The following is a 25,973-nucleotide window of genomic DNA, read 5'->3' as shown; positions in this document are numbered from 1 at the left end:
AGCGGTTAAATCTTTAGAAACAGACCGATTGTATGGCTTAATTGTTTACTCGCACTTGGACGGTTTCCAAAAGGAACTAGTTTTAATCCCTCATTTTATATGTTTTTTTTCTAATATGCACTTTGAAAATATTAAAAAAAAACAAAATGGATATCTAAATAAGCTTGGAATTTAATAATTTATATTGCTATAAGCTTGTTATTAAGAGAAATGCTACATAATTTCTAAAAAGTTTAACCTACAAAAATGTAATGTAACCAAAATACAAAAACACACTAACAGCTTTTATGCCTAGCTCTATTAAAACCGTACGCCTAAAGTTACATTCAAAATTAGGCTTTACTCCCAATAATTACAATTCAAATTCGTTTACAATATCAATCTAGAAATGGACAATTTTCTAGTGCAATCGACCGTACAACCGCGCCTTGTGGATGCCGAAAGCTCTTTGATTAATAGTTCTTGTAACGATTAAAAATGGATTAGAAGTCACCTAATTAGCCTTTAAAGTTAGAAGCATTGTAACAACGATAATAGTGTTGAGTAATCATAGATGGGAATGTGTTGCTTTATTAACGGTACAATGGTATTGTGAGAAAATTATAGTTACTTTTAAAGAAAAGGCTGGTTCACGCTGTATCCCGCACATAGCGGGATAGGCAGAGGGAACCTGGGAATCTATGTTAAGACATGTCTTTCATATAAGGATAGTTCCGTTCTCCACTATCTGTCGAGTTCTGGAGACATTGGTTGTTGAGTGGCAAAACTCAACACCTTGCTTTGCCTCGTTACCAAAGCGAGGAAATGAAAATATTAAATACAAAATTTCGCTTAGTGGAATGTAAAAAATATATTAAAGAATTAAAACAGGGCCATTATATGTATGTATGTGTTTTTATGTATGTATGTTAACATGGAGTAAAACACAAAAATATTTCACTAAAATCTTCTAATGTCACCACTATAAAGATTTAAAAAATTAAAAAGTTTAAATTCAGCATAAATTAGTAAAAACTAAACTCAACTATAATAATAAAATCATTGAACTTTGAAAGCTTGTGTTATATCAAAGTATATTTTAGTTCCAGTCCGTTTCATCGGAATAACATTCGTCTGGCAATGCCCTATGCAAGTTAGCTTTAATTAAACTTTAAGTTTGGATAGGACTTTTTAAACTTGTTTCACTTGGAACTAGTGTAGGTTGTTTTACTTGAAATTAGTTTTTAATTTAGATTTTACTAGTGAATAAAACGTGGCTTTCTTCGCTTAAATATATTGTTATATTAAATTGTATTTTAAAACCGTTCAGTAATTTTTGCGTGACAGTAAAATTTATCACAAGCTTTCATATTTTTTTAGCATTACGTTGTATCCCACTCAGAGCAGGGTAGGCAGAGGGAACCTAATGAGAGAATTCTGGAGCCACTGCGTGTTGAGTTGCGGTACTCAACGCTGCTAAATATATAACAAAATGTTACTTGGTTGCTTGCTATACAGTAAAAGTTTTAGTTTTATTTTCCTGCTGTTAAGCTGGAATGGTCTTAGCAGAGTTACCAAGATGTAGAGTGTGGGGAGCATAATCTAAGCTATAACGTTTTGTATGCTACTAATGTGAACAGAGCGGTTATACATAAGTTTCTTGCTTGATACGTTGAACTATTCCATTAAAACTCTTAAAGCTTAAATTATTTTATCATAGTAATATTAAAAGATTACTATTATAGTTTGTTAAGCTTTCAAAAAACTTATAAAATATTACGCGAAAATGTCTAAAAATTTGAAAGCAGCAGGACTTGAATCCAGAACGTGTATGTACGTCTGCTACAGACAGATATTTCCAAGTGGTGCTGGTTCAAAACCTGCAACATTAATATGATAGCTTTAGTCTGGAAAAATAACCAAAAATTTAAAAATAAGTTCATAAAATCCAAATACTTTTAGAATTAAGTAAATCGATTTGTGTACATTCTACTTTTCATACATGACATGCTCGAAGTTTATGCAAAAAGCACTGTGTCATCATACATCGTTTATCAAACGCTCTAGCTATACCAATTTCGCTAAAACCCAGGCTTCACCTCATAAATTAAAATGCATGTGACATAAAGTAAATGAAAATAAAGGTAGAAATCTTTTAAGAAGTGCAGGTTCTATTTTGTTCATTTTAGGGTTCCATACCTCATAAGGAAAAACTAAAGCCTTATAAGATCACTTTGTTGTCCATCTGTCCATCTGTCAAGATCCATTATATATTATCGTGCTATTTGGATCTAAACGCCGCGCTGTGCCTCGTTACCGCTAAGGCGTAAAAACCCAGCGTTAAGTTCCGCTACTCAACACGCAATGCCTCGAACAATTCGGCGGAAAGTCGAGAATGAAATGTCTGTTCGGATGTTCCCTCTACCTACCCTGGTGTGCAGACTACAGCGTGAAGTTGATTTTATTAAGAAAATGAAAAAAAAAACGTGTTGCAATTAATCATTCAACACATATCGTATCGTACAAATGTAAACGATCTCTGTCACCTATAGACCAGTTATGGCGAGGCAACGTCTAGTTCTATAAGTAGGGCGGCGTTGATTGACACCGACCGTATGACGTAATGGGTACTATAGCATTTATAACAAGAGATTTAACTATTAAATATTCAATGGGTATTCAATTATGTATTATTATAGTTCAGTTGTATAGTTTAGTGCAATTAGGGCTGACTTTATAAAAGCAGTTTGCACGCGATGGTTTTGGGTTCTAATCCCAAAAAATTGCACCATTTAATTAGATATGAAACAAAAAGTGTATAAGAAAATGCAATAAATAGTATAGAGTCTCAAGAGTGAAAAGAATAATAAATTATTTTTATATTAGAAAAAATAATTGATTCAATGATTAGGCAACCTCATTCTAGCTGAAATCTATTTTACTTGAAATGAAGAATGATGAGGAGAATCTGATTCGTCATGAACCGATGTTATGCATACAGTTAAGCATATTGTTTATACTTCATGGCGAGTGTAGTTTCTAACCGTTAAATTATTCTATTATTACATAGATAGACTTCTAAGTGCGATAACACAGAATGCAAATGAATCGAATAAAAATGATTAAAATCTTCACCAGATTAATCATTTCTGTTCGTTTCGTCTAGTTCTTTTACTTTTAATAATCTGTGCTAGTTTCTAATTCGTACAGTAAAATAAGCTCGTATTTTTAAATTGAATTGCAACGGATAGACCATATCCATAAAAATAAACTTTAAGCTCCAAATAACATTTGGTCTACAGCTTAAATCAGTATTTGCAACAGAAACTATTTACGATCTGCCTCTGACCTAAAACCAACTAGGGAAATGTCACCGAGAGGTGAGCCACAGAATAATGAATAGCCAGTTGATATGTTTGGAAAACGTTCTCGTTTATTTAAAAGCAGTCTTCTCTGAAATAATGATATCTATTGAATTTTCGTTCCCACGTTTAAATTATCTTTCTTATATATGAATTTTAAATTCTTAATTTAATAAGAAAAAAAAAAAACTTTTTATAATTGGTTAAATCTATTTAATATTCTTTTCACTAAACTCTATGAAATATACAAATAGCTCTATGAAAAATATAAGAAACAAAATTTACCAATTATTTCTTTTGTATTTCTTTTAGAAAACTCTCTCTTTTAAACTCTGTCTGTTTTCGTTTCTAATTGGAGACATTATTAGGTGGCGGATCTTAACGCCGCAATTTTTTATGTTAACAAAGCGGGGGAATTCATCCTTTGGAATCAGAATCGAACCAGTACATTTATACTTTGACAATTTGTTACTGCGCCACGGAAATATATCTAAATTAACAGGAACTAAAAAAGCCTCCTAAAGACGAGAGATAAATACCTGTTCATTAAATTGCAATATAAGCTAGTATATATTAATTACAACTTTGAGGTTTGTTATATTAAATTATTTTATAAAATATACTAGGCATTACCTGCGACTTGGTCCGCATGATCAAATGGAAATAAGTAAGATTATTATTTAAGACAACTCTGAACAAAGGCACAGTGGGATACATTAAGAATATTGCCGTGATGATGCAAAGAGCTATATTACCTTCATCGATTAATTCGAACCAGTAGCTTATAAGATTGTCGCGTTCAATCAAGCAAACTATTTTTAGGGCTCCGTACCTACGCAGGCATATCTAGGGTTCGGAACCCTCAATATGTATGTCCCACTCGCTTATGACCAGTTTTTGCTTTATAATATTAGTATAAATAGGTATTTAATGGCCTGTGGAAAAAAGTGACCTCAAATTTTAATTAACAACCTTGTGTACTATTAAAATAATTATTATTTGAAATGCAAATATATGAATTACAATATTTTGCAATGTTACGTACATTATATGTTATGAAATTAATATTTTTATTGATATATACGTTATATCGCTGTGGCCGTAATGGCAAAGTGAAACTGCTTCTGGCAGTAAACGCGGTTCTCATTAAGAATGATTATTATATTTGATTTCATTTCCTCTCTCCGGTAGACGAAGCAGCGTTGAGTTCCGCTACTCAACACGTAATGTCTTAAAAAAATCTATGTTAAGTGAGAAACGGAGTGTTTTATCACTAGGTTTCAGTTTTTAGTTTCAGTAATTTTTAATTTTGTATATTGGTATATATATTTCTTCTTCTTTTTACGGAATCGGTATCTTTTAATACATTTCTTTATACATACACATTATATTATCTTCGGTACTATCTAAATTCATTCTATAACATTAATGCCTTAAAAGTAAAAGAAAGTCAAGCATAATAACATATCAAAATATACTAAAAGCCTACTCAGTAAACAAATTTTGCTATGTGGTCCTTTTATAACATAAAGACCGCCTTATTTTAGGAATTCTATTGTTAAAAGACCGAAATAGGGTATGAACTTTCTATTATTAAAATAATAACTTGAAATATTTTATGTATAATTTATTTTTACTTTAAGCTTTTTAATGCATGTAGCAGTACAAGCAGGGATATCTTAGTGTCCAAACACTCTGTACCTCACTCTCCGACTGAACTCAACTAATTTACAAAATGTATAAAAAAAAATGTAGAGCGTCTTGAACCCACAGAAATAAAAATATTTTGATTATAAAAAAAACCCTCTAAAAGATTTATATCACAAACGTTATTTTTTTTATTGGCTTTAAAATTTTCATTTTTAATATGGTAGAAAGGCAGAGTTTACATAAAAGAAGATCTATCATTTTAACTCTAAGTGTAATTAAAAAAAAGCTAGATAAAAAGACAGTTATTTAATAATTACCTACAGAATATTAAACTGAAGTAGAGACTTATTATAAAATTGTTAATAATTTCAAGTTTTAAAAAAAGAAGCTAGTGTCAAAACACTCCGTTGTCACTTCGAAGAATGCGACACGTTGCATATTGAGTGATGAAACTCAACACCGTTCTTTAACCTTCATATACCTTCCTTTTGCTCTTATAAATCTTACTAGAGTGAAGAATGCAAAAAATAAAATAGTAAGTAAATAGAGTACAGTACGTAAAATAAAAAATAATTAGTCCCTGAAGTGAGATTTCAATCCACAACCATCGCGCTTACGCGTGACACTGATCCACTGCACCACGATGACCTTTAAATATTTATTTTATTTAAATATAGCTAGCTACCTACTGGTTTACTCCTGTCACATACTTCAAGCCGTGCGTAGTACTACTTAAGACGAATTTCAAAGTACAATAGCTGCTATGATAAGCATATCAATAGCAATTTACACACAATATAAGATGTCTGACGTAAATACAGGGCAGTGTTACGTTAACCGACTTTATAATGGAAATAGTACATAAATTAATTATGAATTGATTAAAAAAGGGAAGTGTCTTAACGTTAGGTTCCCAGGTTAACTCTGCCTACCCTCCTATATCCGAGATATAGCGTGAAGCTATAAAAACAAAGCTAGTTTTATATATCTATGCACTATATAAAAATCTAAACTATGCTACAATTTAAAAACAATCTGCACAAACAAACACAAACTCGCATAGTTATTTTATTAGCACATTGTTATTACCATATAAGGCACGGCGGCTATTAGTGAACACTCGTATGTTACGTGTCAACATAAATAAGTCTTACCTGAGAACGTTTAAAGCTCTAATGATAATATAATGTAACTTAAGATAATAAATCTAATTAAAATAATAGATATACGAGTACCTATATATGTTGGGAAAGATTATATTTTATTGAAATAGTTAAAAATTAAAATAACCTAATATTTTTTTTAATATTAAGCATTGAAAGAAAAGGAACTGTTATAAAAATGCTTTCGTCTATCTGTTAGGGAAAGTGTATCGAAATTGCAATTCGGGAATTCGGTTAAAAGTGAGGAACGAAGGTTCTCTTAATGAGAACAGAGTGTCTTAACACTAGGTTCCTAGATTCCCTCTGCCTACTTGCTACAGGCTGAAGATAAAGAGAAAGAAAGACCATTATGGTCCGATGGTTGTGAATTTGGGAAAGGAATTATTTTCATTTTCTATCTTTTATAGACAAAGTATCTTAACTCTGGTTTATTCTGCTTTTCCCTCCATATGCGGGATACAGCGTGATATGGGCTTTAAAAAAATATATTTTGTTTATAAACACAATATGTGAAGCTATAGCTAGCTATATATTTACTAAGCTTTTTTTTTTTTTTTATTTTAAAAAACTACATCCACGGGCGCAGAGTTGCCCGTGCCTTTTTTATTTTAAGAAAGTTCTTTTAATGTGGCGTACTTAATTTTGGGACAATTTAAACTGTACTTATATCTAGAGCTTATACTAGAGGGGTTGGATGAGACCCCTACCGACAATTTTTTTTTTTTTTTTTTTTTTTTTTTATTTATTATAGTCTTTTGTATAATTATTATGTATATAGGTGTGGAATTTTAGATTTGGCCTGGCTATATTTACTAAGCTATATATTTTCTAGTTACCAACAAATCATTAAACACACATGTTTCTTGATAAGACATGGTTTGATTTGATGAGATTTTGCAGCTGGTATCGCTATAATGTACCTTTATATTTACAAAAGCACTGATTACGTTTTTTCCTTACTTTTATGTTTTGGATATACAAAATTACTCTCGTACAAAATATGTATTACATAGATATACTTTAAGTATTTTTCCATATTGACGTAATATTGAGAAGACAGAAATAGTTTAGCCATAACTCACTCCTTACTATTCTTATGGCAATTAAAAGCTATAAAGAATAGAGCTATGCTTGCTATAATAGCTGTCACTGTCACTGACTACAAACCACGTGTTAAGCAAACCCGCAAACACCCTCGATTAATGCTACATCACGCTTATCTGATAGCACAATCATGCCGCTTCGATAACGCGATGACGTCACAACACTGATAGACAGGTCAGTCATTATAGCTTTTTATAGCTTAATTATAACAAAAGCTTGGATGTAAAGCTTATAAAGAATCATTGTTTTATATATTTTAGAATCATTCTTCTAAGGATTATTCTTATAGCTATACTTCAAAAAAATAAATTTCAACTGTACGAATATGTTAACAGAACTAGAAAAAATAGTAGAAAAAATAAACAGCATTCTCAAGTATTTTTTTTTACCAAATGGCTTTAGTTTTATCACGGCGTTTAGTACCGCCACTCACCACGCAATGCTTCGCAAAATGGGCGTTGTCTGGGGAACGGAGAATCTAAATCATAGTTTTCGCGAATTCTGAAGGCATTGAGTGTAGAGTAGCTGAACACAACCCCGCGTTTTACCTCGTTACCAGAACAACAAAATGAAAATATTAAATATTTCACTTCATCGATTGGGAATCGAACCGACAACCTGTCACCTTTACAGTCGCACAATTGCGCTCTAGCGCTACGATTACCTCAATTATTTATACAAATAATAGAATGATGGTGCCATCATAATTATATTAGCTGTATATCATCGATTTGTTATCACAAACGTAATGTTTATCACCACTATGATACAAAACGCGGGCTTTGGATGGATGGCTCTAGTACAATAGTTTCCGCGTTCTCATACAAGATTATAAGATAACTAGTTCTAGCTCGTAACTTTATTCGCGTGAAATTTAAAACATAAAATTAAAATTCGTTTCTTCCCTCAGAAATTTGGAGAAATCCTCTTTTAGTGCTCCCCTCCATTACACTCCTTAATGCACTTACTTATCAAATTTCCATTATCTATGTTTAGTAATTTCGGTAGTTTATTGTAACTAGTAATCTTTTTTTTTATTTCTTCGCTTTGGTGTCGAGGCGAAAGCTTTGCATTGAGTTTCGTCTCTCAACACGTAATGCCTACAAAATTCCGCGAAAAAATTGAAAGCGGAGTGTCTTAACTCTAGGCCATCTCTGCCTACCCTGCTCCATGAAGCTGAGAAAATAAAAGAACTGACAGACATTTTTTGAATTTCCAACTTCAACGGTTGTTTATTACCAACTTGACTAAACCAAATAACAAAATTAATATTGAAAACGAAAATGTTTGAAGATCCACTCATTTTCGTGATTACGTAACTGCTTCAGGCACATCAATGGCTCCTTTGCTAATGTATTAGCATTTAATATTAGCGTACAAATGTGAAGATTTTTGGAATATTCCTATTTACAATTTTTTTTTCGTAGATACTAATCGGTAAATAGTTAACTTAATATTAAGCAGATGATATAATTTACTACGATATAAATACTAGTTTAAATAGAAAATTTAGTGTCAAGACACTACGTTTTTCATGTTTTCCTCTATCGACTCAATTATACTTAATATAAATCAATGATCTCAAATCAAATATATTATTACCAAATTAATAGAATTTTAATAAGTATATTATGTTTACCATATAAGGTTACAACCTTCAGTATTTACTACAAATAGGTAATATAATATATTGTAAACAATTATATAGAATAAAATTTCAACCGCAAACCTCAAAGCCTTTAAGCGAAACAAATTCCAATGAATAGACAAATATCAATACAAAACTTTACTGTACAAGGTAAATATAATACTTTAAAATTATAATTAAGCTACCGTGGCGCAGTGGAATAACGTCTAAGTATAACGCGATGACTGTAGGTTTGATCTTCACTAAGGGGTTTATTTTAAAATATTTCAATTATTAGGGTTCTGTATCCGAAGGGTTAAACGAGACTCTATTACTAATATTCCGCCGTCCGTCTGTTTATCCGTCCGCCCGTCAATCTCAGAAACAGTCAAAGTTAGACATTTGAATTTATTATAGATAATGTATTTTTGTTCCCACTACAACAAGAAATAATTAAAATCAGAATTAATAAATATTTAATTTTAATTCCCATGCAAAAAACGTATTTTTTGTTTTTTTAATAGTACGGAACCGTTGATGCGCAAGTTCGACGCGCACTTGGCCGGTTTTTTTAAATTATTGTCATATCCTCTAGTCTGGCAAGACTAACGACAACGTTGGATTCGGTTATTCAACACTGCCTCGATTTCAGAAGGAAAATGGAGAAAGAAGTGTTTATCAAGAAAAGGTGTAAGTAAGATTTTAAAAAAAGGTATAATAAATGCAATCTTGTTACAGTTTGAATGTTTTACTGTATCGTATGTATATATACTACGATAGATGAGTTTTTTAAAAAATGTTGAGATCCCGTTATATAAAACACAGCTGTTGGTAGTTGAGGTGGTAAGTATTACCTTCTAGTAATTCTACAGTTAAAATTTTCTCTAAAACCAAATACACGCTTTATTTATCACCCAACGGAAACGTTAGCGACTACCGTAAAATTCATATCATCATATGAAAATTTCCTTTTTTATTGGCAATAAACGTTGGTATTTCATTTACATTTCGACGGTCTAAATTACTTTGAGTGCGTCAATGTGAGTACAAAAGGCGTATGTTTGGAACAAACAAAACAATTTGTGCAAATATGAAACAATCGCCGAAATTTTTTAATATACGACAATGAGTGAATTGAAGTTGATTCTGATATTTTTTTATTTGCGTTTAAATAACAATAGCCGATTCTTATTTAGAGAACATTAAGTATCTACAGAAAGTAGAATCGAATAAATTATAAGAAAATTGTAGATTAGATTAAGGATAATAATAATCTAAGGAATTTGTTTTTATATTAATCTACCAAAGCGGGGTTGAGTTCCGCATCTCAACACTCAATGTTTTGGATATTGGACGGAAGGTGTCTTTGCACTACGTTCCTTGGACCTCGGATGCAAATTTAGAATACTATAATGAGTTATTGGTGAAGCGATCTGTTTTGAAAACGACGACAATTTTAGGTTTTAATTCATCTGTACAACATAAATTCATCTGCACGTACATTTTTTTATATTATTTACCCAGACATAAAATATGTATTAAACAAGTATTAAATTTATACAAAACAACTTTGTCAACACTTATAAAATACTTCATCATTCTTCAAACAGTTTTAATCTTGAATAAATACGAATATTAATATAAAATAAGTAGTTATTATTTTTCTTATAATAAATTGAAATTTTAAAAAATGTAAATATATATCATTAGCTTATATGGATTTGCCCATTTACCTAATGTGTGGACACACAAAGAGAATGTTTCAATTCCAACCAGTACTTTATGAGATTATTGTAGAGAACATATCATTACAACATTTTTAGCTTTACACTATTAGTATAGAAGTACAATGTGTCCTTGAGCTTCTTTGGACATTTAATGAGACGCAATGACAACAGCCTCGAAGATGATCATCGTTGGAAACAGATGAAAAGATCCAGCCTCTCATCCATTAGGTGGTCTGACCAATTCAGATATCCAGAAATTTGACACTGTCGCCAGCCTTGCAACTGACAGGAGCCATTGGAAATAATTCGTCCTTTGAAAACATACATTCTCCCAAGACCACGATCTTCACACAAAAAAGACCGACCATAAATAAACAGATGGAATTATAGATACTAGGTAAAGAAAATATATTGACCCCACAAGCAAATATAGTCATATTTTAGTTTAGTTTAGTGGAATGAAACAAGTATTTGTACTAAATATTCTATCAACAACACAGAGATGTTTTCTATTGCGCAGACATATTCAAGGCCGCATTTTTCCTTACCAAGCGATAACATTTATATTTTACATAAAAACACAATAAAATTATGTTGGAATTTAAATTAAACTACATTTATCGCAAGCAATATTTTAGCATATTATTGCACATAAGAAAACCTAAACGTTTTCTTACAATAACTTAGTACTAACCCAATATATATGTAGAAGCATCAGAAGGGGCTCAAAGCGGTCTTGGCTGTTACTATTCATTTGTGGGCGTTGTAGCAACAGAGATGTTTAAATAAAAGTCACACTTATATTCTGCAGTATCTTATTACTCGTTTACATAACAGTTTTACAATAAATCTCACAAGATTAACAAAATTACAATAGATTTGGAGCCAATAGGTTAATTGGTGAACATCTCACGCCATAGCTGTCAACCAAATAACATCCGCTATTCTTTGTGGCTACACCTATTACCCTATTCGGGGTTACCCGCTCCATTTTAAATATTCTTCTAATATAATCCATTACATGAATCAATTAATATCGAAATGCAATAATTGCGAAATTATAATTAAAACTAATACATAGCAGCGCGCCGTCATATATATAACGTTCCTCGAAAAATCTCATTTGTCACACACAAACATATTTTATTATTCGAGTAAACTCTAAAGAGCACTTTTGAATCATAAAATGAACGTAGGTATAGCTACCATCAGCTCGCAAGGCAGTTCTGCTATGAGCCGGCAAGGAATTCAACCGTTGCTCTCTTCTATATAAAGGTGAGAATTTTATTATTTAATACAGTAATAAAATAGTTGTTATTCTGCAATTAAATTAAAATCAAATTATCTTAATTCCACACATATTTTTAATTTGTGGCCAAATTTGTGCCACCCACATATTCAATTTTCCTTCTTTCATTCCATGATTTAATGTCAACAAGACATCAAATGTCAAGCAATGTATAAAGCATGTGGTGTTACCTCGAGGACAGTTTATTTCAGATACCGTAAACCTTTTGCGGTCAATCGTTAACACGTTCGGAAGTATTTAATAGGACGACCCGTGATAAATTATCTAGATCACGTTGTACAAAAGAGTAGTTATTAGAGAATTGTGTAGAACAAGACACTGCTGGTACAGTTTTCTTTAAAACTCCTATTTATTCCTCTTTAGTACTATTAGCTTTGGTCATTTGTATGCTTATAGCAGAAACTTTGAATGCAATTTTGACCCTCTTTGAAATGGCGGATTAATTTGAAATGTTGCATATTTATCAAGGACCGATGACAGTGCAACGATACAAAATTAAGAATAATGTACAAAAAAGTGTGGGGTAGTGTCAATACATACATACATACTTAAAAACACACCCCGTTTTTAATGTAATTTTGAATTCAAATTAAAAAAAAAAAAAACACAAAAGCATGTTTTTTAAATTATTATTAGGCGATGTAACTTGTAAATTTTAATGGTAGATATTGCGTTGATTAGTTTTTAGTTGTCAATACGTTAAAGTACGAAAATAAATAAGTTTTACAAGGTTCTGCTATGTGAGGAATACAGAGTGAAGCTGAAAGAAAAAACTTTAAGATATAACTTGTTCAATAATAACTACAAAATGTATACCCATTTTCATTACTCCTTTATTTAATTTAAATCAAATTACAATTCCATTTTACATGTTTATTATTGTTTCAAACTCAAATAATACTAGCTAACCGCATAAGCGGCCCCCCAGGAGAGACATACTAACTCGTGCAAATTGCAAGCGAGGCAAATTAATGACTGGTGCTGGTTCTCCAAAGCTATACCATATATATTCATCCCTTCATTCAGAAAGACAGACAGACAGAATTGATTTTTTAATTTGTGGTGACATTAATTTGAATTAAAATTTTATATTTTTACTTTCCGATAAGTAAATAAAAATTTAAATTAAATTTGTTCAATTATTTTTCAGCTTCACGCTTATATATCAGAGCAGGAAAAGACAACCTAGTGTTAAGACATTTCGTTTTCCATTTTTTACCTAAATACAAGACATTCTGTGTTGAATAGCGAAACTCAACGCAGTGCTTTGTCACCAGACCGTTAATTGAAAAATTTCGCCACTGTATTACGCTTCAAATGTATAATGTTAACAAGAAACAAGAAATATAAAAGTATTTCCTTTTAAATACTCATATTTTCTAGTTAGAGTTTTCGAATAGTTACGTTAATAATTAGAGTTTGAAATAATTTATAACTTTACAAGCGCAGTTAAGTTGGGTCAGAAGTGCCGCTGATAGTTCAGTCCTGTGAAGAAAAACAAGCAAAAGTGAACTTTTAATCTAGCTCCGTGTTACCATAAATTATATTTTTTTAATGAAAATTAAATTTAAGGAATTAAAAGTTGTGCTTCACAGCTCCACGTTGTATCTGCTGCGGATAAGCAGAGGGAACCTAGTGTTAAGACACTCCGTTCCCCATATTTCGATGAATTCTAGAGGCATTGCGTGTTGAGTGGTGGAACTTAACGAACTGGAAACTGGAAACTGGAACTGGAACTTTACACCAGAGGAAGAAATGAAAATATAAATTTAAGTAAATATGTCACTTCTTCGAGTGGGGTTCGAACTGCACCACAACTGACATCTCGCGTTAAAGTTTGGCGTTGAAAATTATTAAAAAAACATTTTAATATAATAACATTGTAACGGCAAACATGGCTTTAGACGAACAAAATACTGGTACTACATTTAACAAATGATTATTTATGTTTTCTTATCATTTTCATTTGTTATTTTTCACTCAAGATGTGAGAGAAGTATTAACATCAGCAGAAAGTATATTAAAATTTTATCATTTTCATCCAAGCCGGGAAGATCAAAAGTAAAATAATGCAGGTTTGGATCTTTATGTCTTGCTATTTATAAAACATTACTTAATTAAGTAAACATTATTTTGATATCTTGTCTAATATTACGAAAATGTTAAATATATTACAAGTCCTTTTATATATATATGCTTCTTTTCTTATTTTATTAACTTCACGCTGTATTTCGAATATAACTGGGTAGACAGAGGGGACGTCTTACTGCGAGATATTGTGTGTTATCGGAGTTTAATTCCACGTTTTGTGTTGTTACTAGAGCGAGAAAATGAAATAATACATTCCTCTGAATGGGAATCAAACCCAAAACTATCACATTTACAATTAGATTCTCACTGTATGTACCGTTGCAACACGACAGCCTATTTTCTAAATCTTTCAAGAAGACTCTATTTTAATAAAGATTCTTTACAATTTAATGTAGTCTGTCCAAAGAATCTAAGTTAAGAAATATAATAGGAATAGAAACGAATTTTAGGTAATATTAAGGCCAAAGACGAATTTTATTTAGGTAGACCTAAACAAAGCTTGAAAGGCTTTGTCTGTAACTAATAAGATAGAGTGCATGATGCATATTCTTGAAATATATTTGTGCACTTACATATATGCGAATTTTAGATAAAACCATGTACGGTGTTCTTCGATTCTATATATAAATAATAGTTTAAAAACAGCCCACGATGACCTATTTTCTGAAATTTCAAGTCTCTATTTTCAAGAAGACTCTATTTTAATAAACTTATGCTGCCATGCTTAATTAATAAAATACTTGCATCAGTACTTATTGATTCATAGTAATGTGTATGTTATATGTAGATAAGTATTAGCTAAAACATCAAATGTAGGCAAAAACACAAGTTTCTTTAGGCCTTTCCTCGCATTTTTAGTATCCTAAGCAAATGGAAAATTAGTGTTATGACACTCCGTTCCCCATTTTCCACATATAATTTTATTTTAATTTTATCGTTGCCCCAAGTATAGAACTGAATTCCTGACACAAGTCCAGGTGGTACCGAAAGACTTTTACAAATAGATCAATTGAAACTTTTATACTACATATCCAGTCACGTTCAACTTTCAGTTATCGGAGTCCGATGAAAAGTGTCACAATTCTCACGTACCTACTTGTATTAATTTTGCTGGTGAAAATAAGTTTTATGACCACTCTTGAACCAATATCTTCATCGAGTACAGTTTCTATTGGTTTTCTTTGAAACTTATGAGTGTTATTCGTCCTTATATTTTTCTAGAGAAGTTTAAAAATCTTAAGGGGACAACGAAGAAAATGAAGCTTTTTAGAAATTCTCACACTGAAAAAAGATTACTTGAATAATCATAATATAAATAGAAAAGAAAAAAATATATATTTTCAATATAACGTAAGCCCTTTTTAGTAATAGAAGTAAAAAAGTAATAGAAGACATGCATTAATATTTATGAATTGTAGAAACTTATATATGACAATTCTGGATTAAAAATTAGTTTAAATATAATAACGGATAAAAGAAAACACAGTAATTAAAATAAAATTTATAAAAATAAAACACAATATAATATCCCCATTAACACAATAAATATATACGAGTACAGTAACACAAAAGCATGAATATATGAATGCTATACAAATACACATGCATAGAGCGCACTGCATGTGCAATGTGCATGTCATAAACAACATACCTATGACATACGAGTAGCCGTCTAGAGTTAGGACACATTTCCTCAAAGCGCCTGACACAGATCTGTGTCTGTGCGTCCTAGGGGCTGCACCCAAAGCTCTACCACCACCGGGGTCACTATGACACTTGTGCACTAATTCCTTATCATTAGCCAGATTACTGTTACCGTCTATCGAACCTTGCCGGCTGCCCTCCAACAATGCTTTGCCACGCCTCATCATCACATCCTACGCTACCTCTAGACAAATAGAATCCTCTTTTCAAAGGAACGTTCACAGCAAATCACTTCGAAACTTGTTTTTGTTTATGTCCAAGTCATCACAGTCATTAACGCGCTAAACGCTTTCATTTGTTCACTGATTTACGTTTCAAAGGCGAAACACGAGCCAAATTGTTCTATTTTCTGTCGGGACCACTGCTGTGCGCTGTTTGCTACAAACAACTGTACAATTTTGTTGTTATCGCTTATCATGAATGGAAATTTTATGGTATAATTTGCACCAAATAAGCGATATTTATTAATTCAATAATCCCATTAATACGAATGTTATTCCTAATCAGATTGTGCAACATTTATAGCGGTACCATTAACATAACATGCAATTAAGATAGTGGAGAGGCGCGTGCGTTTACGTCAATCGATCGAATTTTTCTTTAATATGTATATATATATTTTTTTTATACTCTAGTATTCTATTTTTTAGATTATTTAAAATTTAATAACTTTATATTAGATAGATTGTTCTGAAAGAAATAAAGTGAAATTAAATTCTTTGCATTAAAAATGAAGATATTACAAGTAATAAGCGAGCGTGGAAAGATTATTAATTTTACTGTCTGATTTATATTCACATGGCGCCTTAGGATATTCGAGCAAATATTACGTTTTTTACTATATTATATTAAACTTAAAGTGACCTAGAAAGTATTCGTTACACTTAATGTATCTATACGACCTTAAAACATAATTACTGGACTCAATTTGCAATTTGCTCGAGGCGGACTATACTATAGGAGCGAATGATTGTACCTCGGGTCGTTATAGCAGATATAATGAACAAACTCTTCGTAGTTAAGCTAACAATGACCTTAAGTTCTCGTTCCGCTAATTCCCCCATAAATACAACCTTCTTTAAACAAGTATGAAATCGATATCGCAATGGAAATAACATACAACGTTTTCCATGTTATTCTTGAAATTTTAATAGAATTGTTAAACCGTGAAATGGATAACGATAGAAGTATGGAAATCTATTTTCACGGTTGTTGTTTTTCCATAGTAACGTGCAGGGCGCTCATAAACGGTTGCGTCATGTCACCAGGGGTGGGGGCGCCCCTCATTTGTAAACAGATTGTGACGTTGTCCAATGGACTATTCCGAATCAGGCAACAGGTGGTCCCGGTATCATTTTTATATGACAATTTGACATCCCTATTGAAACTTCATTTTTTTCTATATTTATGGAAAAAATTGTATAATATTATTTTTTTATTGAACTTTTCCTTACATGACACAGGCGCGATTGGGACGGGTGCGTTCGGACGCTCAGGGCGGCATGACGCTACCACGCGACCGACCCGCGTGGAAGCCTGCGCGCGACTGACAATCAGCTTAACGCACATGCTTAAGCTACAGGTAGCCTGATTAAGTCTAGATTCACACTTCGAGCTGCATCACAAAACAATCTGGATCAAGTCTTTATCAAAAAGTTCAAAAACACCCTTGTAGCGTAATATACCCATTTCTAACAGCGTGACATGGTAGAAGATTCTAATGGATTGTTGAAAGAAATTTTTACAGAAGAATTATCACATTTTCATATCAAAATTATGTGAACGTTTAATGACTTATGCAATTATATTCCGTTAGTTTTCTAATACTTTCATAGATTCACGATTATTCCCTTATAAGTAGTAAGTAGAGCAGGCAGAGAGAAAATAGTGTTAAGACACTCGGTTCCTCACTTTTCAGCCAATTTTTGAAAGATCGCGTATTAAGTGACGAAAATCAATGTCTTCTATCTGTCTTCTCTGCCAGAGCAAGTAAATGAAAATAATGTTAACATGATCAATCCCCTGAGTGGTTATCGAATTCACGACCATCGCGTTTATAGTACGATATTTCCACTGCGCCATGATGGCTTCAATATAATGCGTAGGTAATAGTTAGACAAATATACTCGTATAGTACGAGTATATTATCGACGTTTTGTTCTTACATTCTAAATAGGCCCTTAAAACCCAAATCCAAATGCCCCGGGGAACTGGCAATTGCTTAAAAACGGTCGGTTTTTTCCGCTCTTTCATCGACATTGTACTTGAAGACTCCTTTGTGACAACAAATTAATTGAAAATGCTTAGCCTATTTCGATTTCGTTTTCGTTTGAGCAATCCTTATCTAAATTGTACACTCGTTGATTTAATATAACTTGTTTCTTTTTGCATAAGCAATTAAAATGTTTCAATTTCTTATTAAAAATGTTACTAAAATAATTATATTAATTAATGTGAATTAATTTATTTTATCTCTACACTGGTTTACGTCATATAAGAAACAATTTCTCAATATTATTTGTAATGCTAAGTTAGAATTACATTTATTATGTAGCTTAAAACCTTTTTTAAAAACCGTACAATTTTTTTACCGTCTCGGGATTTGAATCTGTTGCCTCTTGGTAGACTTTGGTGAGCGTTCTGATCTTTAAGTCTTTCTAAACTTATTGTCAATCAATTACCAATAAGCGCCTGGCACAGTGGCACGAAGATGCGATTGTAATCACGAAGCTTGTGAATTCGATTCCTACGCGAATATTAGGCAAAGCGCGACATTGAGTTCGGATATTTAACACGCTTTAAGTGCCCTAATGGAAACTGAGTATGTTAGATTCCCAGGTACCCTCTGCCTATCCTGCTATGTCAAAATCTTCGTGGAGCTAAAAAAACAATTTCGTAAAAAAATATTTTATGGAGTAAATTTAATTTTAACTTGTTAAAGCTTTTTAACTTATATCAGCTTTTTTGTGGCTTAGTACAAAATTTATATATGGAATGCATTGAAATCAATTTACATAAAAGTTATAACACTGTTGTCTTATAAAGTTAACATGTCTTTTTAGAAAAAAACAATATTTTAGGGTTTCGTACCTGAAAAGGAATAATGAAACCCTTATAGGATCCCTTTGTTATCCGTCTGTAAGAATCTTGAGATTAGTCTGGCTGATCCAAGCTGAAATTATTATGAAATATTTAAGTCTACGGTCCCTTGGAGCATAGACAACATCAAGCAACGCCATCAAAAGATACAAGCATTAATGCGTCGTTTTTACTGTATAAAACCTATAAGGTCCTTTCCATGGGCCTACAGTTATGAAATTTCGAACGAGGTGATAATTTACAATACAAATAAAGGAAAATGTCCGAAAATTCAATGGCATTTTAACGATATCCATAAAATATATTAGTGTATTTTATAAATTTCACTCCCATATAGTTTTAAAGATACGATCAAAATTAATGGATTTATCGTGTTATGAAAATAAACAAATACTCGCATATATTGACATTATAGATAAAATGTATTACATTTTTCTTTGTTTTGAATCTCATATGATATATTTCAGTCTCTAGAGATACCAGCAGAAAATTGTGCGATTTGTTCGTAAATATGTCTCTAAGGAATCGTAAAGAAAGTGTTGTGTATTTATTCTTAAAGTATACGGCATAGTAGTAATATCTCGTTTGGGTTCAATGTTTGATTCTTGTAGTAAGCACATTTTTAGTAAGTCTAACGACCGTAAGTATCTCGAAAAATTCGGCAGAAAGTGGGGAGGAGTGTCTTAACACTAGGTTCTCTCTGTGCATGCACGAATTAAACTATTCCGCAAGTTCAATCAAAGTTCTGTAATAACAAACGTACGAATAATATAAAATAAACTATTATATAATACTAGCGGACGCGCGCAGCTTCGCATGCGTATTTAAGGGTGAATTCTAATAACCCATGAAACATGTGTTCAATGAAATATTTTTAAGAGTCTAAATTTCAAATTTTATAAAAATCGGTGGCGATTTAAGAATTTTCCCATACAAACTTTCAACCCCTTATTTGCACCCTTAGGGGGTGAATTCTAGAAAACCATGAAACATTTGTTCAATTAAATATTTTTAAGAGTCTAAATATCAAATTTTATAAAAATCGGTGGCGATTTAAGAATTTTCCCATACAAACTTTCAACCCCTTATTTGCACCCTTAGGGGGAGAATTCTAGAAAACGATGAAACACGTGTTCAATTAAATACTTTTAAAAATCTAAATTTCAAATTTTATAAAAATCTGTGCCGATTTACAAAAATTTCCATACAAACTTTGAACCCCTATTTCACCCCTTTAGGGTTAAAATTTTTCAAATTCCCTTCTTAGTGGATGTCCAGATTACGAAAGTAAACATCTGTTCAAATTTCATGTTTCTACTATCAGCGGTTACGGCTGTGCGCGCGTCTTACCTCAGTCAGTGAGGACAAGTCCTTTTATATATACAGATTATCTTTAACAACAGAATGGCTTTATCAAAAGAAAATATTTCTTCATTTGGACGTACATACATACATACATATATACGAGGTTGGCACTTAATGGAACTTCTAATCCACATAATGTTAGAAACATAACTTATGATAACAAGATATATTTTGAAATAGTCTGATTTCAACATTATAAGGCCCGATTGTTGACGTTAACATGACGTTGATATACAATTAATATCTCTGTACTATTAATATAATCATTATTATATTATGTTAGTTTCTTAATTTAACAATCGAGTGTAAAGAATTTTTTGAAAATTCTTCAAACCTACTATATTATATTAAATTTGGATGTATGAAAAAATAAGTGAAATTCAAAAATGTTCATTTTATTTTTTTCAAGAATCAAATTGGTGCTCGAAAATATCAATTTGATGGTTCAGAGTTCAAATCCACAACCACTAAGCTTACAGTTAAGAGACTGTCTCACTAAATGATATCTTAAATTTGATAAAAAATATTCTAAAACTTAAAAACAAAACGCTCTGTCAACCAGACCACCCGCGGCGTTGAGTTTCGCCATTCAACATGGAAGCCTTAAAAAAATATATTATCAATATTTATAAAATCCATACATATGGTTATTACGAAGCAGACCCTTTTGAATTCACACTCCCCCTTAATCGTGGGGTCGCGTGCTCGAAGCTCATTTCAGTGCATGCACCTACAATTTGTTTTATCGCTGTAATAGATAAAGCTCCCGGAATTTCCCTACCAATCCTATTTTAAGTCCCTTCAAGACGTAAAACTCGATTATGCTTATTAATTTTTGCTTATTTTATAGAGGGGTCAATGACCGAAGAGGTTAAATTTTTTTTTTTATATTCATTATTAGGGCAAAGATAAATGTAAATGTGTTGTAAATGTGATAGTTATGGGTTTAACTACCATACAGGCCAATAAATTATTTTCGATTTTCTCTCGTAAATAACAACAACAAATAGTTCTCTCAAGTAAGACAATGTGCGGCGTTGAGTTACGTCTCTCAATACTCAACGTCTTGTCTTCTTCCGGCGGAAAACGGAGAACGTATGGGATAAATTCCATCAAAATTACATTACATGGCTACTATTATTCTTTACATGCAAATTGAATAACATTATCTGTAATTATTATAGCAAAAGGTGAAAAATATTATGTGTTCCTAATTTGTATATTTTATTAGACCAGCTCGTATAAATGATTGATCACGACATTCGATTTCAGACCACATTCGATCTCTATATATAAAATGTATTTTTCTTGTCACATTAACTCTGACCTTGGAATGAACGTAATTAATACACAAATATACATTTTTTTATTTATCTCGCGTATTTACTTATTGGGATAGTTAGAGATCCGTTCTTTTATACTGAACATATAATATATACGTTGCGTGGAGAGTGGAGACACTTCCCTTTCCCCCTTTTCGCCGAATTCTTGAGGCATTGAGTATTGAGTGGCGGAACTCGACGCTGCGCTTTGCCTCGTCACCCGAGTGAAGAAATGAAAATATTAATAATTATTTTTATATTTTTTTTCGCTTTCGCCATTAAAAGGCGATGTTTTGTCGTGAAGCACGTAAAATATTTAATTCAGTCGAACCTGTTATTGCTATATATCTATTGCTTTATTAAAGAAAAATATACAAGTGAAAATAACAATCTAAATCGCTTTTACCTGTTATACTATATAAATAAACAAATAAATCAATACTCCAAGAATAACGCCAGTGAAATGTGAGTGGCGTGCCTTTCGAATGCACTGCAATAGTGATAGAATATTATAATAACATTGACACAGATGTGCAAAGCGATATTGAACTGCTTCATATATTAGGTTTCACATGTGCATTTAATAGTTACTACAGTGTATTGGTGTTTAGAATGTGTCTAAGTTTAGTTGGTAGTCGATTCAATTCCTATTCACAGTAAAATATATTACTATAATCATTATACATTCATTAAATATAAATGACGTATAAGAAATTCATGAAATAAAATAATAATATATTATATTTTTGTTTATCTTATAGGTGAAGGCAGTATCTTAGCTGGATCTCTTTTTAACGTGCATTCTATTGCGTAATATTGTCTCTTTACCGTAGCGAAGTGATTAGTGCTGAACTGGCACGCTCGGCTCGCCATAATTAAATAACAACAACAACAACAACACCAACATATTATATAAATATAAAAGAGAGTTTAAAACACTAAGAAAATTGCCCAAAAATAAATAATAACGTGAGAATAGAGAAAATAGAAAATTCCAAAAAAAGCTTTTAATTTCACTCTGCCTGTATCAATTAATAAGCTCTAATAATACGTAACGTTTATTAAGCTGGCGGCGATGCTAATTTACGGGTATCTCGGGAAAGGGGATCAAATGAACCTAGATTCTTGGCGTCTTTTGTCATTTTCACTATTCTATTTCTATCTAAGTTTATTTTAATAAATTGATGTTTTTTCTGCGCATAAGAAACTGTAATTTTGTTAAACGTCACTTTTAATGATAGGCCTTTTCATTTTATTTTAATTTTATTTTTTCAAAAAAATTGGTGCATTGGATTCGATTTCCACTCACACTGTAAAGATAAAGTAAGGCGTTGAGTTACGCAATTTAGTTACGGGAATTTAATCGGAAATCGAAGAAGCATCTAACGATAAATTTCCTTTATCCCAATAAAGCGTGAAGCTAAAATAAATAGTCATTCACTTTATATTTAACAACAGAATTAAGTATTTGTTATGTTTTAATGAAATCGCAATAAATTTCATTCAAAGGGTGTAGAATCTAATTCCGCTACGTTTACATTTTTATACCGACTTTAAATATTTTTAAAATTAGAAATTCGCAACTAATATTAAAAAGTAACATCTAATAATAATATTTATAAAGGTAAAATACAATAGGAGTCGTTCGTTTTTAGTTCTAATCGATTTAATATATTATTCCGGGTTGAACTAGCTCGGATGAATATTTTATAGGCGAGAGGCTTACTCCGGTTAAGACAATAAACACTGAAATTTGAAATTCAAAGTATTAAACTTAAAATATTATTTGGCATCCTTATGTATACTATTAATATTCATTCTTAAATTTATAATTTGTAAACGGGATAGTATCTCCTAGTTCTGGTAACAAGACAAAAATTAAATTATTCCACTCAACACGTATCCCAACAAAAACATACTGTATAATATCAATTTATTGCTTATTATTTAATTTTTATGAATAACATTCTTACTTACTCAATCAACGTTGTATAAAATTGCATCTTACCTGAAAACAAAATCATACGTTTAATACTATACTAATTAAAAACAAACCTAATAAATTCAAACAATGTACTCTTTAAAAGCAACAAAATTACCTAAATCCCCTAAAAATTTATATTTTCACCGAATATTTATTAAACCTTACCAATAGTATAAGTGGCGCCATCTATCTGGAAAGTCGCACTTTTGCACTTCTTAAAAAGCTTCCCGCTCACAATTTGCCGCGTGGCGCTACCGTGTGTAGCTGGATTTGACATGATTTCCTTCCTCACCGCAGCGCTAGTATCGAACATGTTCCTTAATTCCTCGAAGGATAATTCACTGGGTAGTTCAGGAGTTTTCTCCCTGCGCACTTGCCCACTAAGCCCTTTGTCCATTTTGCTCATTTTGTCCATTTTGTTCATTTTGTCCATTTTTTTCATTTTGTCCATTATCAGTCACACTGTAAACTAGTACACTGTCAGTCAAATTTCACTACACTGAACTGACATTCTCACTTCTTCACATTATAAGAGAGCTGTAATGGTTTTCATAATTATATTGTTAAAGATTAACATAAATATTAAAGATAAATGTAAAATAATATGTTTAAGTAACAATCGAAATTTGATTCAGTTATAATTACTTGATGTAAAATATTACTAATATTGTTATAATTTGTATGTTTGTAATGTCAAAAATTAAGCGGAAAATGAGGAGTGTCATAACACTGGTTGCCCTATTCCTATTATGCTATTTTATACGAGCGAAGCTAAAAAAATTAAAATATGTTATAAGTAAAAACGTATATTTCTAAATTAAATTTCATAATTATTCCATAAACGTATGCAAGGTCACGTATACGCATCAATCCTCATATCGCGGCCAAAGCTAACGCGTATGCTAATTTACGATATAGCTATATTTAGATTTTCTGGTAAGTGTTAGGTTGTAAAATATTACGTGCGCTCACGTGGCTCTGGTGAGCTTGTGGTAAATGATGAATTGCTGTTTAAATTTTATACACTCATTAACCTTACTGTCTGTAACACTTTGGTAAGTATCTTGAAAGAAGGTAATTATTTTAGTGTTTAGCCTTGAAAACCATTTTTTTTTTAATTTATTTAATAGAAATTTCCTGAAACATGAATTTTCGATGTATTATATAATAATGTTATTAGAACACAAACGTAATTCAAATTAGTAGATATATTATTGTGTAATTCCAGCAGGCGAAACCGCGAGCAGGTCGCTAGTAAGCTAATAAAATCAAAATAAAAGTTGTCAACGGCTTACGAGTTCTGAAGTATTTCTGAAATGAAAAAGACATAAAGCTTATGTTCTCCATATCATACATATATCAGGCGACGTAATCTTGAGAATCGATATATTTTGTCTGTTTCCCTCAAATCATATTATGAAGTAATAATCCTATTGATTTCTTTATATAGACGTATGATCATTTTTTTGTATACGCTCAGGGTTTATAATAAAATTGATGTTTGGTACATTTTCGTAGATTCTTCTTCACATATGAATATTACATTACTCATGCGTATAAACACGTCAACTAATAATAAAATTGTATGAATATTTATATTATCGCGGCGTTGAGTTCTGCCACTCAACACGCAAAGACACCGGAATTCGACAGAAAGTGGGGAACGGAGTGTTTTAGAAGACACTAGGTTCTTTAACCCTGCTGTGTGCGGGATACAGCATGAAGCATTTTTTTTTTATTTATATGATATGTAATTTACATTTATATAAAGCCAAGATGAAAAACGAATATTTTAAACGATTTTTTTATGATTGTGTTCTTTAAATAAAAATCCAATACTTTCTTCTTTATGACATTATCGTATTATGTCAAAAAACTTTGTTTCCAAATATCTACTAATAATAATTATCTTAGCTACTAGCAGTTCTCTAACTGCTTCTCTAAGTGTATTGCAATTTGACGTATGTTTATTTCATAACATTATTGTCTACACTACGCACGTACACCGTAACGACTCTCAGCCCAATATTCAAATATAATAATTATTATTGTTCTAATGCACTTTAGCAAAAACAAGTAAATTGCATGCTCGCTGCATTGGCTGTTAATTGAAAACTTCAACGAGCGCTTATTGCTTCATCGATATACGAAACCGTTAAGGTAAAAGCATAATAACATTAAAATTACTTTAACATATTACTTTGAAAGTAGAGCTTGATGTTTTTTTTATAAAAACACTCCTAAAACATAAAACATTCCTATAAGGACTCCTCCGTTACCTCTTTTTTGCCAAATTTTTAAGTCATTGTTTGTTGATTGGCGGAGTTTAACGCCGCGTTTTCCCCGACCGTCGCGCTTACAGTCGCTCACTTGATAGGGAAAAAAAATCAATATTATACAATTTGAAGCAATCACAACCGCGTGGCTCAGTCGGAAAGCGTCTTACCATAAATTCAATGGTTATGGGTCTCGCTCCTTTAATTTACT

General features: G+C 31.6%; 1 protein-coding gene across 14 annotated transcripts in view; it reads right to left on the bottom strand.

Annotated features, from left to right (window-relative positions):
* The window catches only part of Pde1c (Phosphodiesterase 1c), a 271,568-nt gene that overhangs the window by 109,695 nt on the left and 135,900 nt on the right, over positions 1-25,973 (bottom strand). For 7 of the 14 annotated variants that reach the window (XM_085190766.1, XM_085191099.1, XM_085190682.1 and 4 more), the window contains exon 2: positions 23,652-24,023. The exons of 2 other annotated variants lie outside the window; for them this stretch is intronic. In XM_085190766.1, the coding sequence (XP_085046892.1) occupies positions 23,652-23,937 (286 nt within the window). In that variant the 5' untranslated portion in view covers positions 23,938-24,023. Of the gene's footprint in view, positions 1-15,663; positions 16,105-17,170; positions 17,259-23,651; positions 24,024-25,973 lie in introns of those variants that run through there. 5 more of the 14 variants (XM_085190844.1, XM_085191286.1, XM_085191453.1 and 2 more) reach the window with 4 other exon arrangements.

Source organism: Heliconius melpomene, chromosome 1, assembly GCF_056956725.1.
Source record: "Heliconius melpomene rosina isolate 202511_hmr_F chromosome 1, ASM5695672v1, whole genome shotgun sequence".
In the NCBI taxonomy this organism is placed as follows: Eukaryota; Metazoa; Arthropoda; class Insecta; order Lepidoptera; family Nymphalidae; genus Heliconius; species Heliconius melpomene.
The sequence above is the reverse complement of the archived record's forward strand: the minus strand, read 5'-3'. Positions and strand labels throughout refer to the sequence as shown.